General features: G+C 38.9%; 1 protein-coding gene across 2 annotated transcripts; it reads left to right on the top strand.

The window, feature by feature from the left end:
• The first annotated feature begins 10,190 nt into the window (after positions 1-10,190).
• Positions 10,191-12,670, top strand: LOC113111355 (acidic mammalian chitinase-like). 2 transcript variants are annotated; one of them, XM_026275981.1, is made up of 11 exons: positions 10,191-10,215; positions 10,300-10,326; positions 10,475-10,679; positions 10,842-10,898; positions 11,002-11,167; positions 11,261-11,385; positions 11,489-11,612; positions 11,707-11,889; positions 12,005-12,121; positions 12,205-12,337; positions 12,432-12,670. In XM_026275981.1, the coding sequence occupies exons 1-11, from the start codon at positions 10,191-10,193 to the stop codon at positions 12,668-12,670; spliced, it is 1,401 nt and encodes a 466-aa protein (XP_026131766.1). The 2 variants fall into 2 exon arrangements, with proteins under 2 accessions (XP_026131766.1, XP_026131765.1); XM_026275980.1 differs by having other exon boundaries at positions 12,429-12,670.
• The last annotated feature ends 4,712 nt before the right edge of the window (positions 12,671-17,382 follow it).

The following is a 17,382-nucleotide window of genomic DNA, read 5'->3' as shown; positions in this document are numbered from 1 at the left end:
TGTGTTATTTCAAACAAACTGCAACATGACAACTAACAAACGAATGTTACAGTATGAATTACTGACTGTGGAAAACATGAAATATTGTAATTAGTAGTTATGTCTTTTTTATTCATTATTTTCTGAATTATGTGCATTGTTAGATATCATCATCAGATGATTCAACAATAGGGAGAGGAAGAGGTAGAGGTAGAGGGAGAGGACAGAGAGGCAGTGGATCAGTGGGATCTAGGCGAGGAGGTGAACGAGGAAGAGGAGGAGAGCGAGAGTCAATAACACGACGACAAAGATGCCCGGGAGCTACTAGAGACGATCTTGATAGAATTGAAAGTTTACAAAGGCAGAGAAGAGAAGCAACCGAGGTTTGTACAATTTATGTCTAGCACTAGCAATGAATTTTCATCAAAAATCGTATGCTCTATTAAAATATTTCTATAGAATTTCTGGGTTACAAAAACTAAAACTTACAAATCTAGTTTTTAGTACCTTCGCTACATTACTCAGTAGCTGCTATTCATCAAATAGCCTGTTTAACTTTTAACTATAAATGTTTGTCTATCTATATATTAACAACCAAGCAAAGAAAAAATATTATAATATAGACTGTAACACTGACTTACCTGTCGAGAAGAAAACAGGCCACTTCAGCGTCTCTTTTGAAATCTTTATCCAGCATTAGCTCTTGCCACCTAGAAAAAGCTTCCCCGACATTAACTCTTGTTTTCTGTAATCTACGGTCACGTTTCCTTTTACGTTCTATTTTTGACTGTTTTGGCGACGATGTTTTCTTCTCCTGTGGCGCGGCATATGTATGGTCCATAATAAGAATGCAATCCAGACTTTTAAACTTGCCGGTGCAGTTTCAAGCGCCTCTCACTGCTCCGCACCTGCGTTTCTGGCTTTGACCGAAAACGCATTGTGGAAACGCGTTGGCTTAGTACTTTTTGTCCCTCTCCGCTATTATAGTTTTGCAAGATGGCGGAACTACATGGAAGCCTCCGTCGACCTACCCGTCCCATGTATATAAAGATAATAAATTCTTCATTTACGAGGATTAGTTTAAACATTGGCATAGGTATTTGTACACCATTGAGGGCATATTTATGAATAAAAATATTGATTTTAGATAATAAAATACCTAAAAAGTTACTTATTGTCCCTTTAAGGCTAAAAGTAACTCATAAATCGTCGATTTAGGAGAAAATATTAAAGAGGTCATATGATGCGATTTCAGTTTTTCCTTTCTTGGTGCATGAAGAAGATCTGCAAAGCTGCAAAAACTAAATTCTCAAATCCAAAGAGATATTCTTGATCAAAGTTATGACTCTGCCACGCCCCCTTAAAATGATTCGTTCAAACATGCCCCCACATCTCTACATAATAATGTGTAAATATTTGGTAATGCCGCTAAAATGTTCACACAAAGAGGTTTCAGTAACCGCAGTTAGTGTTGAAGCAGCCTTGTCACGGAGATGCTGTGTGTGTCTAGGCAAAAGCACTTTATTTGGCCTTCCAAAAGTAGATGCATTGAGAAATCTTTAAGATTACTTACAACAGAACAGCAACACATTTTATGGATGACCGTTTCATGAACCTAGTAGAGGAGGTCATTCTGACTTTGCTATGACAATCAGGCGCTTCTGAATCAGCTACTGTAAGTATGTTTTGTTATTAGTTTATTAGTTTAAGTATTTGTTATTGACTGTTCTAATGAGTTTTGAGCATTGTGTGTGTGCGCCAATCAGAGCAGACTGTACTTGTCAGAAGGAGGGACTTTGTAGAAAATGGTGCGTTTGAGAGAGGCAGGGCTTAGAGGACCTACAATAATGTACAGTATTTGAAAAATAATGTGTTTTTTGATCATTAAAGCATGTCAAAATATTATGTTACTCCAAATACACAAAATAATGATCTTTTAAAAAAAGCATCATATGACCCCTTTAAAAATAATGGCCATGACAGTCCTAAATTTAGGACTCGTACATTTTTTACAAGGTTTTCACAAAGCATTTTAACACTAAAACCAGCTCCTAAATCTGTGAAACATTAGGAGTAGTGAAGAGGGCTCCCACGTCCCAAGACCAAGCCACAATTATCCTAAAATAACTGTTGCTGGAAATCTGCTTCAGAATATAAACATAATAAAACATTTGATGACAATGAGCTTTTAAAAAGGTATCACCTTTGGTTTTAGAGGTTATCCTCTAAAATCCTCTTTATCCTCTTTGGTTTTTCTTTTACGTTTGCATGCCTTACTAACAGCCATTATTATTCTAATCTGCTAGTTAAAAGGCTGTTTACATGCAGGTTCACTAATTATGAGAAGCACACATGTAAAAGGCTGACAATTAGATTAACATAATAGATGATCACATCCTCAGCAAATGGTGATCAACTGTAGAATGGAATGGGTGTGGGACACCGAGAACCACTTCAGACAAAGGGGTCACAGAATTTAATTAACAGATCACAGCTGTAACAATAAGAGCTACTTAATTTACATTAATGGTAGTAAACTGGAAATGTATATAAAAGGTTTGAGCTCAGGATGTTCTGGGTTCATTCCGACTCTGTTGAACCCAGGGTGTAACGTGTACTTTGTCACTGCTATGCTGCAATAAACATCTTCATCAAGATCTTTGGTGTTCTCATCACTTTTTCTTACAACAAAAAAACAACACTGGTTTACAAGGTAGGCCTACAGGAAAAGGTATAGTTCACAAAAATGAAGGAAGGGTATACATATTTGAATAAATATTTTATTAGTCTTGCTTTAGTAATTTGGTTATTGAGCCCATGATTTCTCTTGACCAACATTCTCATTTTTACGGATAAATATGAACAAAAAGTGTACTTTTAAGACACTTTTTTCTTACTATAAAATAAATTTCCACTTAAAGAACACATTGATAAACCTCAATACATTTTACACATAAATTTGTGGTGAGAGATGTTTTTTGTTATGAAATCGAAAAAGTTTAAATAGTATTTACGATAATTTGAAAACTTTAGGTATATCACATTATATTATTACCACGGCTTTATGCTCTTCTTTTAAATTACACTATTTTTTATTTATGTTCTTCCCCCACCACACCTGGCGATCTGCATTTGCTGTTGTACTAAATAATTGGATCATTACATAAGTATGTGAAACATTCAATTTGTGAAGCTTTCAACATCAATAAGCTGTGGTGATATGTTAAAATATTATCTCTCTTATTTTTGTTCAATGCACAGAGTATGCCATCAAGGAACATCACTCACAGACTTCTGGAAAACATTTTCAACAACAGTTTCATATATGGGATATGTACAACTCGTTTGTTAGAAAAATTGTTTGAAATTAGAACTACATTCATGGAGCAAATCCTAACCCATAATTTTAGTAAACATTTTGGCACAAAAATTGTCTGTAAACTAATGAGGTTAGAAAAGGGAAATATTACTACAGCAGAAAATGAGTATAATCCTGAAACGTTGAGTATAATCCTGAAACGTGTCCACGGCAGGAATTAGGCCAACAGATGGAACATCGGGCTCTGCCGCTAGCGAAAAAGCGGCGGCTGCGCGAGCCGTCATAAACGGGCCGTTTGTGTAGAGTCCTTGAGTCGTCCCTCGAATTCCGAAAGCAGGATTGCGCAGAGTGTCTGAGGGAGCGTCTGACATTACAGCTCGATCCAATGCTGCTCGAGGCGCTGTTTGCGGCGAGACAGTCAATGTTTGAGCATGGGGACTGCAATGAGAGTGTAGGATGCGCGAAAGCGGTCCGACAGCGCTCTCTAGCGGAGGGCACAGTCCCTGGCAAGCAGCAAAAAGATCAGGAGCTGCTATTCGGTACCCGAGAACGAGAGGCCTTTGCCGTCGAGGTCAGGTTCAATCTCTTTCGTTGACGCTGGTGCGCTGACGCTGACGGTGAGAGGAGGTTGAGCGAGAACGTGCGGGCGCTTGCCGGCGTTCAACTTCCCTGGGTCTGCGGGGAATCAGCTGGCGGAAAGCGGCTGATTGCTGTTTCGCTGCCCTGAACTTCTCCACTACCGACGTGACAGCCTCACCGAACAACCCATCCCTGGAGACAGGGGCATCCATAAGGAAAGATTTATCCTTCTCCTTAATATCGGTGAGATTAAGCCAGAGGTGGCGCTCAACCGAAATCAAACCGGCCGGTATGTTTGGTAGCACGTAGCGCCAAATCCGTTGCTCTACGCAGTTCTTTCACTGCCTCCGGTGTGATGCCCTCACCTTCATCCAATTACTTCAATAACTCCGCTTGGTAGGCCTGAAGGACCGCCATAGAGTGGAGTGAAGCAGCCGCTTGACCAGCCGCCATGTAGGATTTACCCACCAAACTAGACGTGACTCGACACGCCTTCGAAGGAAGAAGGGGGCCAGCTTAGAAGAAGGTTGGGCCTCGGCCTTGTCAACCTCCCAGTCTAGCCCCAATTTACCCACCGCACGAGAAACCACGTCCAACAGCTCACTGTAGGAGGGGGAAATACGCCTCTCCTGTCCGCTAGGAGGAAGAGGGCTAGTGTCGGTCGCGAAGTCCTCAGACCCTGAGGCCGCGGTGGATAAAACGTCATCGTCATAGCGTCCACAACCGAAGGAGATGGCGGCGCATGCCTCCGGTGTGGGAAGTAAATCCTCATTAGAGAAGACGACAGGCTCAGTATAATTTTTATTCTGCAGCAGGGTAGGGGAGAGCGAGCGATGTGGAGAATATGTCGCACGTGTCACCCCAGGCCCTCGCCTCGTGCGGTGCCTCGGCAGTCGCAGAGGTGACCTGACGGGGGTTAGACTCGAGGGCGACATTTGAGAATACTTCCACCCTAGAGCGCAGTACTCTGAGCCGCAGGCCATCACAATGGGGACAGGAAGAAAGGCCGATAAGCGCCGCCTGTGCGTGATGTAGACCAAGACACACTACGCACCTGTCATGAGTGTCCCCCGCTGTGATGTACCTGGTACATGGCTCCTTGCATTTGCGAAAACTCATCGCGTCCGCGAAGAGGAGTTAACACTGCTCGAAGAGATCGCTGGAGAACGCGAGATGATAGGGCACAGATGATTCGCTATTCCTGAAGGAATGAAATCTGAGCGAAATGGCGCGCTGCACCCAGGTATATCATGCGTGCGCATGCGTAGGGTGGTGCTATGCTCCATTTGGCCAATAGGATTGGCGGGATGGTATAGGGCTTCAGACATTCGTCACACCGGAGGTGTTCCCATACGTGGTGACGTCACCGCAGCATCGAAGTGACCTATGATAGGGAAATAAGCTTTGAAATGACAGGAATTAATTATATTACATTTTATAATATATTCAAATAGAAAACCGTTATTTTAAATAGTAAAAATATTTTATAATTATAATGTTTTTGCTGTACTTTGGATCAAATAAATGCAGGCTTGGTGAGAAGAAGATACTTCTTTAAAAATTACAAATCTTACTGTTTAAAAGCTTTTGACTGGTAACTGCACTTACAAGTGAATCTCATTTAGTGTGATAGCTGAATATATTCTAAATAAACTACGGAAAAAAAAAAGAAATCAGTCACACAATTTACTGAAAGGCTCATTTTGCAGCTCATTATGCAGCTCATTATGCGGGCCTTTGTCTTCTAAGGTGTTAAATCACACTATCATTCATGATCATTCACGTCTCCTCGCATACAGGCTTTCTAGGCAAAAACTGCCTTAAAATTTAAATCTCTCTCTCTCTCTCTCTCTCTCTCTTTCTCTCTCTATATATATATATAATTTTTTTTTAACAGGATAATTTTCCCATCATTTTGAAGCAAAAACATTTGAACAAATGATCTGTACGTGTTTCATGGCCTTATTCATGTGATTTCAAAAATGGTAGTTTTTCACTAACCATGCATAAACATTGTTTTCTCAAAAACACAATCATGCACATACATGCTGCTCACATATTATTGTAGCCCAGTTTGTGCTGATTACAGTGTTATCTTTAACCGTTTATATGTTTAAGCAACTTAAAAAAGCAAAAATGTCAGGTCATGTCATTACTTCTCCAGGGGGTGTATTACAAAAAGATCCTAGTCTTCTCACAACTATGGTTTCACCATGCAGTCATGACACAAATCCAGAAAACAAAAATATGCAGTTAATGCAGACAAACACCAGTGGAGGTGTTTAAGACGAAAAGTGAAGGCCTTTCAGTTGGAAGTTCATGCATTAAATGAAGAATTATATCCCATAAAACAAGTCAGATGACAAAACGTGATTCTTAATCATCACAACACAGAATTAGGTTGGTGGGGTTTCCAATGCCGAATCAGTTTCCAGAACTAATAGTTTCTGTGATGGAAGTGATTTCTTTAGGTGTGGTTGAGGTGCTGATGGTGAAAGTGATGGTGGCAGGAGGATAAGCATTTTTAATCATTAAAGGATCCATCCTTATCATCCATATCAAGTGTGCCAACACACGTTTTATTAGTCATCCTTTGCAGCTTGGAACCAGTAAATTAGGCTCATTAAATCTTTCCTAAGTCCCAAGTTATTTGTCATCACACTGATAAAGTCATTGATAATTGCCTGGAGACACCTAATGCGTTTTGTTATTGCATAGTAAGCCTTAAGTAGATGCGGTTGGTATGCCTTTTAAACATGCAATCTTCATGCTGTATTTACAACCCTAAAAAAAATCATATAAAGCACAAATGTTTTGTTTTCTCATGATTTTACCAACAAATTAACATTTCTAGTATTATTTACTCACCCTCATAGTTAGAATCCAAGGCAGGCGTTGCTGATTTGCAACAGTTAAAAACTAACTACTTTATTACTCCAGATACATATTTTATGTATCTGGAGTACTAAAAACTTGTACTAAAACTTAATTTGAGCCTGAGAGAGTTAACATATTTACTGAAAAATAACTCAAGACTAAAATATAATTAAACTTTATTTGGTGTAATACTTTTGTTCAATGCAAATGTATTAATATTAAGTCTAAAATGTGTTTTGATGTCATATTTGATGGGAATTATATCTTTGAATAATATTATTTAAATGCAAAATATTCAAAGTGTTCCTAAAGTGTACTTGCAATTGTTCCACTTAAGCACAATCAAATATACTAAGCATATCTTTCATTCTACTCCAGAACTACCTTCAACAGCGAATTTGTGAGTAAAAAATAAGTGTCACTTTGTTTGTCTGCTTTGTCTCAAAAATCTAAAAAACAATGCCAAAAACTGTGCAAAACTACATGCCAAATCTTCAAAACCATAAGCTTTTTATCAGCCTTTGACTCAGTTTTCAATTGAATAAAATTTTTTTCAGAGGACCACCAGGACAAGACCACATGAAACAGATGATTCTTCTGCACAATCTTACTTTGCTGCAGCCTGTAATTGAACTTCTGGTTTCGTCTGGTCAGAAGAGAACTAGTCTCCCAACTGAGCCTGGTTTCTCCCAAGGTTTTTTTCTCCATTCTGTCACCGATGGAGTTTCGGTTCCTTGCCGCTGTTGCCTCTGGCTTGCTTAGTTGGGGTCACTTCATCTACAGCGATATCATTGACTTGATTGCAAATAAATGCACAGACACTATTTAACTGAACAGAGATGACATCACTGAATTCAGTGATGAACTGCCTTTAACTATCATTTTGCATTATTGACACACTGTTTTCCTAATGAATGTTGTTCAGTTGCTTTGACGCAATGTATTTTGTTTAAAGCGCTATATAAATAAAGGTGACTTGACTTGACTTTTTTCAAAACACTACACACAGTTCTCTACCTAAAACACAAAGATCTATCAGGAAGTGACTTGCTTTCCTTTTCCAAACACAACCAATCAAAATGCTACACTTATTCACCAGGTCACACAGACACACTCCTCACATGTGCAAACACTAATTGCTTAACTCATCACTAACCAATCACTGCTTTACTTTACAGTAGTATAGATAGGCTGAGAGTCCAGCCTAATTTGAGTCGATTTACAGTGGCATCCATAATTCAAACCTTCAGAGATTAGAATTCTTCTCAGCCTGGTGCTGGAAAGTGTATGATCGCCAACCCTTTGCCAGCATACCACTTCAGGCAATGGAGGACACATGTGAGGACATAGAGGTGGCCTCTTTCCAAGGTTGGATACGCCATGCTCGGAGATATTTCCCTCGATGTTTGGCAAGAGAAAACGTATCTTTTGATGTGGAAGAAGTATTGTGGCCAGACCCAGCTCGGAGAAGAGATGAAGCTTAGCACTGGGGACTGCACCCCCTCCTGGACCAGGACCAGGATGCTCATGTATACAACAGTAACGTTTGGCTTAATAAATATTTTCTGTTTCTACATTGGATTAGTGGGGAATAGAGGAATAGTGTTTATAATTTAGGGAAATAGGTGTGTGGAAATAGGTAATGTGATATTGTAATGTGGGTAATGTGGGAACGTCATATTAACTTGTGGGAATGTGATATTATGTCATGGCCAAGAGATCATTTTTTCAAGGTAAAGACATGTCGTGGTCTCAAGATGCTACTTTGAGGGAACAACAAATTTTTTGAAGCAGATGGCGTCGGCAACTGAGGCAGATGCAGGGGATTTGTGAGGGTTTGGTTCGGCAGAAGGGAGAAAGACCTCCATAGTTGCAATAGGATTAGTAGAGTGTTCATAGGATGGTGGGAGAAGATCGGGCATATCCACAAAAATCCAAGTTGTCCATAGGTTCCACTGAGTCCAGCAGCAGCTCAACCTCAGCAGTGGTGCAGGGGGCAGGGCTTTCTTCCAAAACCTCATATTCCCTTGCATCATCCTTCTGCGTACGCTCATTTGCCAGCTCTCGCACCAGGTCAGACTTGAGCTCTGAGGCAGTCCTCAGCTTTTTTGTCCTCTTTGGCAATGGCTCGACGGTCACGGTGGGCTTTGGCTTAGGCTCCACACAGCAGGGTGATTGTTTGCTGGGCTCTAGGTCTGGAGTGGGACTGGTGAGATTTTCCTCTGCGGGGTCAATGGTTGATAGTGAATTGTTTGCTCATCAGCACCCACTCCACAAAGGCGGCAAACGAGTCCAAAGGTCCATTTCAGGGCAGCCACGCTCTGCACTCCTCATTGAGGCTCACAAGGAAGAACGTGCAGAGGCAGCACCCAGTTGTCTGGGTTGCTGGAGTGATTGGCGATCTCAGTGAAGGTCACAGAGTGGACTTCAAGAGGCATCTCCTTCTACTCCAGCAGTAGGAAGAGGACATCAGGTTGATGAACATGTTGAGAGGGGAAGGAGATCCTTTAAATTATCTATAAGTGCACAAATAAAAACTGGGAAAAGAAATAAACAGAAATAAAAAGGAGAGGAGGGGTGTCGCTACTTAGACAGTTTGGTGCATGAGGGAATGAATGAAGACAAAGATGAGAATACAAATCTTGATCCACAAAAAGGATAATCCACAGAGCGAAGGCAGCACAACACGTACACATAGACATTCATACTAACCAACAAACTAGAACACAAGAGACAGGAACTAATATAAGGCATATATGAAAGGTAAAACAGGTGAGCACAATGAGGTGATTAACTAATAATAAGAACAGGAACAACCAAATATGGACACAGAGGGAGAAACGACAATCAACAGTCTGCTATGGTCACACAGGTTTATTTCTGCATGAAACTTGTGGCTATGAGAAAAATATGTTGTTCCCTTAACATAAGAAGTCGTGGCCATGAGAAATGCATGTCTGTTCCCTCAACATAGCATCTCGAGGCCATGACATAAGGATTTCACCTCGACAAAATGATCTCATGGCCATCACATAATATCACGTTCCCACGAGTTAAGATGATGTTCCCACAAATTAGTATCTCGTGGACATGACATATTATCACGTTCCCACAAGTTATTATGTCGTGGCCACAACAAAACTAAGTGAACCGACCATGTCAGCTCCTGGGCACCGTTCAGTCCATAGTTTACTGGAGATAGCATATCTTAGACCTTCCTAATAAATCCTCCCATATTAGGATGGAATAGATAACACCCAACTCCTATAAAAAACCCAGGAGTTTGGATGTTCATCCTCTCAATTTTCTTGACAAACCCCAGGTTAATAACCATCAGGTAATTTCTATATTAAGAATTCAGCTTAAAATATTTATCTCTTCTTCACTTATTTAGGAAACTATTTTAGATTTTCTTTTTATAGAAAATTGTCAGAAAATGGGTAGACTTACACTTATAGCAGGTAAGAAATAATAAAGTGCAATCCAAAATATGCTAGTGAATTATTTTATGTTTGTCATTTACATGATGTCATTGCATATTCTAGGATTGGGCTTGGTGCTCTGCCATGTCGGTGAGTCACAGAGTATTTATCACATCACATATTTTAAATAAAATATCTATATATGATTGAAATTTTGAAATGAGACAGATCAGTTTAAGGGGTGCATTTTAGTTTGAAAATGTATTGTCTAAGAGCTTCTTTGTGTATCCATATCCAGCTTTCTCCATGGAAATGGGCTGCTACTTCACCAACTGGTCCCAGTACAGACCTGGAATTGGAAAATATACTCCTGCAAATGTTGACCCTTTCCTTTGTACACACCTAATCTATGCTTTTTCAATCATCAACCAAAAGAATGAGCTTGTCACCTACGAGTGGAACGACGATGTTTTCTACTCTGCATTCAATAACCTCAAGAACATGTGTGTATTAGAAAAAAATACTATGTAAAAATGTCAAAATACAATAGCAAAAGTAAATAGCAAGTAAGAAGTGTCAATGTATTTAGACATGATAAAATAAAATCTAAATATGTATTGTCTATATTATTAAAATATCTTAAATTAACTATATTAACCACACAGAAATCCCACTCTTAAGACTCTTCTGGCTGTTGGTGGATGGAACTTTGGTTCAACACAGTAAGTTTTCTTACGATTTTTTTTTCCATTATCACATTAGATTGATGATCAATTGAAATGCTGAAACATCTAGATTTCAAGATTTTTCCAAAATTCATCTCAGGTTCTCCATCATGGTGTCCACTGCTGCAAACCGTCAAACATTCATCCAGTCCACCATCAAGTTCCTGAGAACTCATGGATTCGATGGTCTGGACCTGGACTGGGAATACCCTGGAGCAAGAGGAAGTCCACCTGAAGACAAACAAAGATTCACACAGCTGTGCAAGGTGGGTCTGATTGTAATGATATGTCTTTTAGGAAGATATTGTGGAGAACTTTTGCTCCTTTCTTTTTTTATTTATCCATGTTTCTCTTTGAAGGAACTTGTTGCGGCCTATGCAGCTGAAGCCAAGAATACTGGCAGACCTCAACTGATGCTGACCGCTGCTGTATCTGCTGGCAAAGGGACGATTGATGAAGGATATGAGATTGCTAAAATTGCCAAGTAATCTACTGATCCATTTTCCCAACCTTTTGGTCTAGGGTCATAGGATACTGAATCAGAGTAGAGAGACCCCTCTTGATTTGTATAATCTTTTTTTTTTCAGATACCTGGACTTCATCAATGTGATGACTTATGACTTCCATGGAACTTGGGAAAGATTCACAGGACACAACAGTCCCCTGTACCAAGGCTCAAAGGATGAGGGAGACCTGGTCTACTTTAATGCTGTGAGAATTGATTTACTGTAACATCATTTATCATGATGTATTCAAACCTCCCAAAGGAACCATTCTTAAAATGACTACTCTCTTGCTCATTCAGGACTTTGCTATGCGCTATTGGAGGGACAACGGCACCCCTGTGGAGAAACTCAGAATGGGTTTTGCAACATACGGTCGCACTTTCCGTCTGACATCTTCAGATACTTCCGTTGGAGCCCCAGCTAGTGGACCTGCTTCAGCTGGAAGCTACACTCGCGAGGCTGGATTCTGGTCTTACTATGAGGTGGGAGCTTTGGAAAAGTCATTTTGTCCAAAATAATCGAACATATTCTTTAAAAGTATCTTTTGAATATTCCCAATATCTACTACTATCAAACAATACACCAATATCTGTATAGGTCTGTGGATTCCTAGAGGGAACAACACTCCAGTGGATTGAAGATCAGAAGGTGCCCTATGCCACTAAGAATGGTGAATGGGTTGGATTTGACACCAGGGAGAGCTTTGAAACTAAGGTGCTTTTGAGACTTTACTGGACTTGGGTTTCATTGTCAACATTTGTCAGAAACTGACTAGCAGCTCTTCTCTCAATTTATAGGTCCGTTATCTGAAAGACAAGAATTTTGGTGGAGCCTTCGTCTGGGCACTTGATCTGGATGACTTTGCTGGACAGTTCTGTAATCAGGGGAACCATCCTCTCATGGGCCATCTGCGCAATCTTCTGGATATCGGTACACATTTTCACAAGCTTTCCTTGCACCACTGGTTGTATTTTAATTAAAAAATTAATAAAACGAATTCTTATTAAAATGCTTTTTCCAGAAGTACCTCCGAGGCCTTCTACTACCACCCTCAAACCTGGCCAAACCACAACGCCCACCACCACTACCACCACCACTCATGCTCCAGGACCAGGATTCTGTAATGGAAAGCCAGATGGACTCTATCCTCACCCTGAAGACCCCAACAAATATTATAACTGTGCAGGAGGCAATACCTTCTTGGATCATTGTGCCATAGGCACCGTGTTTGATGACACATGTAAGTGCTGTGTTTGGCCCTAAGGGATCACCTTCTAAAAACATCTGCAAATAGTGAAAGTGCAAAAATGACACAGAACATAATTTTATTTTAAACTGAAAATATTATGTCTAAATCTCCATTCCATCTGTGTGCAGTTTGTTAGTGTAAGTAACTATTCTTAAATGACTCACTGTTTCTTGGTCATTTTTTTGAAGAAATTAATAAACTTACTTGTCATCAAGGGAGACTTTCTGTGTTTTTTTTTTTTTTTTTTATGCAAATACACCTCTTCACAATCATATCTCAAAATCTCATTCAAGAAACAGCAAATAGAAAATACATAAATGTGACCTTTGACCACAAAATCAGTCTTAAGTGTCATTTTTTCTGAATGAATAAGCTCTCCATTAATGTATGGTTTATTAGCATTGGACAATATTTGGCCGAGATACAACTATTTGAAAATCTGGAATCTGAGGGAGCAAAAAAATCGAAATATTGAGAAAATTGCCTTTGAAGTTCTTAGCAATGCATATTACTAATCATACATTAAGTTTTGCTGAATTTATGTTAGGAACATGATCTTTACTTAATATCTTAAAGGTGGGGGGTGAAATGCTCGTTTTCACTCAATATCCTGTTAATCTCGAGTACATATAGAGTAGTTCTGCATCCTTCATAAATCAAAAAAATCTTTAGTTTTATTATATTCATAAGAGAAAGATAGTCTGTACCGTTTTTCCCGGAAAAACACGACCGGCAGCAACGACTCGCTCAGAGCGGGGCTCGAACCCGGGTCTCTGGCATGGGAGGGGATGCACTAACAAGGAGGCAGAGATATTTGAAGCAGTTTTACTCACCGCATGCGGTTCCAACACACAATCGTGACCCTTTTTCCTTGGGATTGCATCATCCTTAAGAAATTAACGATACGCAAATCCGTCGTCAAACTGGGCCTTGTGAACAAGCATCTTCGAAATGCAGGGAACAAACAAAAACACTTGCACAACTCCGTTGATGCTCTGTAAAAATAAACTCCATCCACTGGTCCCTTAATGCTGTTTTTTTTTTTTTGGTGATCTGTGCAGGGTTGTCTTGCCCTGGCAACCTAAAACACACTTCTTTTGTGACTTTTCGCGACGCTCTTGCTCTGATCAGGGAATCGCTCTGATCAGTGAAATGTCTGTGCTGCTCAGCCTCGCTATACGGGAGCGCGCGCTCTTCCGGCAGAAGTGCCTTAGGACCCATATAAGGAAATTCCGCTCCATCTAACGTCACACAGAGCCATACTCGAAAAAAACTTTCCGAAACTTGTGACAAACCGGAAGGAGTATTTTGGGAACAAAAATACTCCTTCAAACATACAACTTACTTTTTGAAACTTTGTCCATGTTTAGCATGGGAATCCAACTCTTTAACAGTGTAAAAAACTCAGTATGCATGAAATAGCATTTCACCACCGATTTTGGGCATAAAAGAAAATCTATAATTTTGACCCATATGTATTTTTGGCTATTGCTAAAAATATACCCCAGAGATAAATACTGGTTTTCCTAGCACTAGCAAATACTGGTAGACCCCTGAAGTTGTGCTGTGGTGTCTGGCTTCATGATGTTAGTAGCAGATCCTCTAAGTCCCGTAAACTGTGAGGTGGGGCCTCCATGGATTGGATTTGCTTGTTCAGCACATCTCACAGACACTGAATTGGATTGAGATCTGGGGAATTTGGAGGCCAAGTCAACACTTTAAACTCATTGTTGTGCTCAAACCATTCCTTTTTTGGTTTTGTGGCAGGGCGCATTATCCTTCTAAATGAGGCCACAGACACCAGGGAATATTGTTTACATGAAAGGGTGTACACGGTCTGCAACAATGCTTAAATAGGAGGTAGGTGTCAAAGTAACATCCACATGGATGGCAGGACCCAAAGTTTCCCAGCAGAAAATTGCTCAATGTATCACACTGCCTTCCCATATTGCGTCCTGGTGCCATGTGTTCCCCAGGTGTAAAAGAAAATGTGATTCATCAGACCAGGCCACCTTCTTTCATTGCTCTGTGGTCCAGTTCTGATGCTCACATGCCCACTGTTGGCACTTTTGGCAGTGGACAGGGGTCAGCATGGGCACCCTGACTGGTCTGGGGCTATGTAGCCCCATATGCAACAAACTGTATTCTGACACTTTTCCATCAGAACCAGCATTAACTTCTTGAGCAATCTGAGCTATAGTAGCTCGTCTGTTGGAACGGACCACATGGGCCACCCAGCCTTCACTCCCCACATGCACCAATGAGCCTTGGCTGCCCTTGACCCTGTCGCCAGTTCACCACTGTACCTAACTTGTACCACTTTTGATAGATACTGACCACTGCAGAATGGGAACACCATATGAGAGCTGCAGTTTTGGAGATGCTCTGATCCAGTCATCTAGTCATCACAAATTGGCCCTTGTTTTTCCTGATTCTAACATATCAACATTGAGGACAAAATGTTGCTTAATATATCCTACCCACTAACAGGTTACAGACATGCACACATACAATATATTAAGTAAGAAATAGTAAAGAAATGGTACTAAGGACATCAAAGTCTAGTAAAAAAAAATGCTTGAAAACCATTTACACATCTCCTTACCCCTTTTTTGTTTTTCTGTTTCTATGTTAATGTATATGCTACATGACGTTACTAACCATATAACTTGTATTATCTCATAACTGACTATATACCATTAGGACATGACTTTGAAACTAGCAACGCATCACTGGCTGATAAGAGAATACTGCATTAATATAACACTGAAACATGCTTTTTCTGTGAAGCTGATTTAAAACTATATGAGTTGTGAAATCTAAATTAAAATAAACAAAACAGCTGTAAAAAAAAAAAAAATCTGAAGAATAGTCTAACTAAACATTTGGGGATTAATTTATTGTAATTAAATGACTTTATATGGATGCCAGCATCGTTCAATCATTTTCTATCTTTTAGACTACACTAATATGTCTAATAAACTAGTTAGAAACCTTAACTCATTACATCAATTTTCTGCTTTAGATTAAAATGAACTAAATTATTGCTTCATGATGAAAACTTGTGTACTAGTGTACATTTTAGGACTTGAAGGTCAAATGCATATGGCTGTAATATCCATACTCAGCGATAATATATACAGGCTTCAATATAAATGAACAATGGGTATTTTAGGGGATCGGCTGATACAAGGAAGGCAGTACACAATGTATGGACAATAAAAGTAACACATTATCAAGGTATTTAATCAAAGGTCTTGGATACCAGATAAATAGTATGTTTCAACATAAACAGGACAGAAACTGAAGATGTAAAAGGCAATAAATTAATCTCACTAGGTTGCTTATTACGTCAAATTTGTAAGACTAAGCTATACCACTTGGCCCATTTAGCAAAGTGAGTTTATGACTTAAAGCCTTTATGATATTTAGCATATCAGCAGTCTATTGGAGATATTTTGGTAACACTTTATAATAACAAACAGTATGTAATGCTTAACGGATCATTAGTTCCTATATATTCACATATCTAGAAATTTTAAATAATGTGCTTGTTAATGTTTACTAATAAATGTATTAAACATTATGCAATAATTAACATTTCATTTAAATTCAAATGCTTAAAGTGTCATTAAACTTCTAATTCATATGATCATGCACATCTTGAAAATCTACAATTTATTTTTACAGATGTTATACAATTAATGCACAACACCTTTTCTGCTGTTAAGGTGTGATACAGGTAGGGTTAGGGACAGGTTTTGTGTTTGGGTAGGTTTAAGGTTGGGTAAGGTGTCAACAACAGGAATCAATTTGATTACTATAAGGGAACACAATCCAATCTGTTTATATTGCATTGTTTCGATAAATGAAGTATTTTCTTGAAAATGTATTTTTGATGTAGGACTCCTGATGATGTAGGACTCGAGGAATATTCTGTGTAATAATACACAATAGTATACAGATATAAGTGTTGAGATGATAAAAACATGTTTTGCACCCAAATTACAATGTGTGATATGTCTTACTAAGCATTTAGCTAATTACACAAACATTGGTAAAATAGATGTAAGTCCAGTGCCAATAAAGATTAAAAAAACAACAACAAAAAAAAAAACACATTAAACATAGTAAATGTTTATAAACATTTACAAATAATGAGAACTGCAAAAACATTAACAATTGATAAAAAATTATGTGAAAATAGGGTTACGGTTCATTCTGGTTATTTGGGACACTTTTGCCATCAAAATGACAACTCAAATGGTAAAGGTATTAATTATTAGTAAATTCCTATACACCTTTTCAATTGAATTGATTAATAGTTTCCAAATTAGATTGGGTACTGCAATTATTAATAAATGAATAAAGATATGCAAATAGTAGAGGTCAACTCAACAAACTAAGACAAAATATATGACCTTTACAGACTGATTATAAGCTAATGTATATATTTACATGAATAGTTTGTGAAGTGCTTACACTCTTAGAAAAGATGTGTTAAACATGACACAACCTGTGTTAAACTTTAACACATTAATGAGTCCTGGGATGTTTTTTGTGTTAATTTTTACTCATTCATTGTATTGATGATTTTAACACAGTAAATCTGTCAGAAAGGCTTGAACAAAGATGTGTAAAAGTGTGTATAATTAAAGACATTATGTGCTTTCCTTTTACTATGAACATTATGTTAAAAAACATAAATAAAATTCTAAATAATGTT

The sequence above is a fragment of the Carassius auratus genome, chromosome 11 (genome assembly GCF_003368295.1).
Source record: "Carassius auratus strain Wakin chromosome 11, ASM336829v1, whole genome shotgun sequence".
NCBI classification, from domain to species: domain Eukaryota; kingdom Metazoa; phylum Chordata; class Actinopteri; order Cypriniformes; family Cyprinidae; genus Carassius; species Carassius auratus.
Note: the sequence above shows the minus strand (reverse complement) of the source record. Positions and strands in the feature narration are given on the sequence as shown.

What these genes read in the sequence shown, in the direction of transcription:
- LOC113111355 (XM_026275980.1), top strand. Translation starts at nt 10,191, where the DNA reads ATGGGTAGACTTACACTTATAGCAG. An exon ending in TGGAACTTTGGTTCAACACA is followed by an intron (nt 10,899 to 11,001) that starts GTAAGTTTTCTT and finishes AATTCATCTCAG; the next exon opens with GTTCTCCATCATGGTGTCCA. An exon ending in GCGCAATCTTCTGGATATCG is followed by an intron (nt 12,338 to 12,428) that starts GTACACATTTTC and finishes TGCTTTTTCCAG; the next exon opens with AAGTACCTCCGAGGCCTTCT.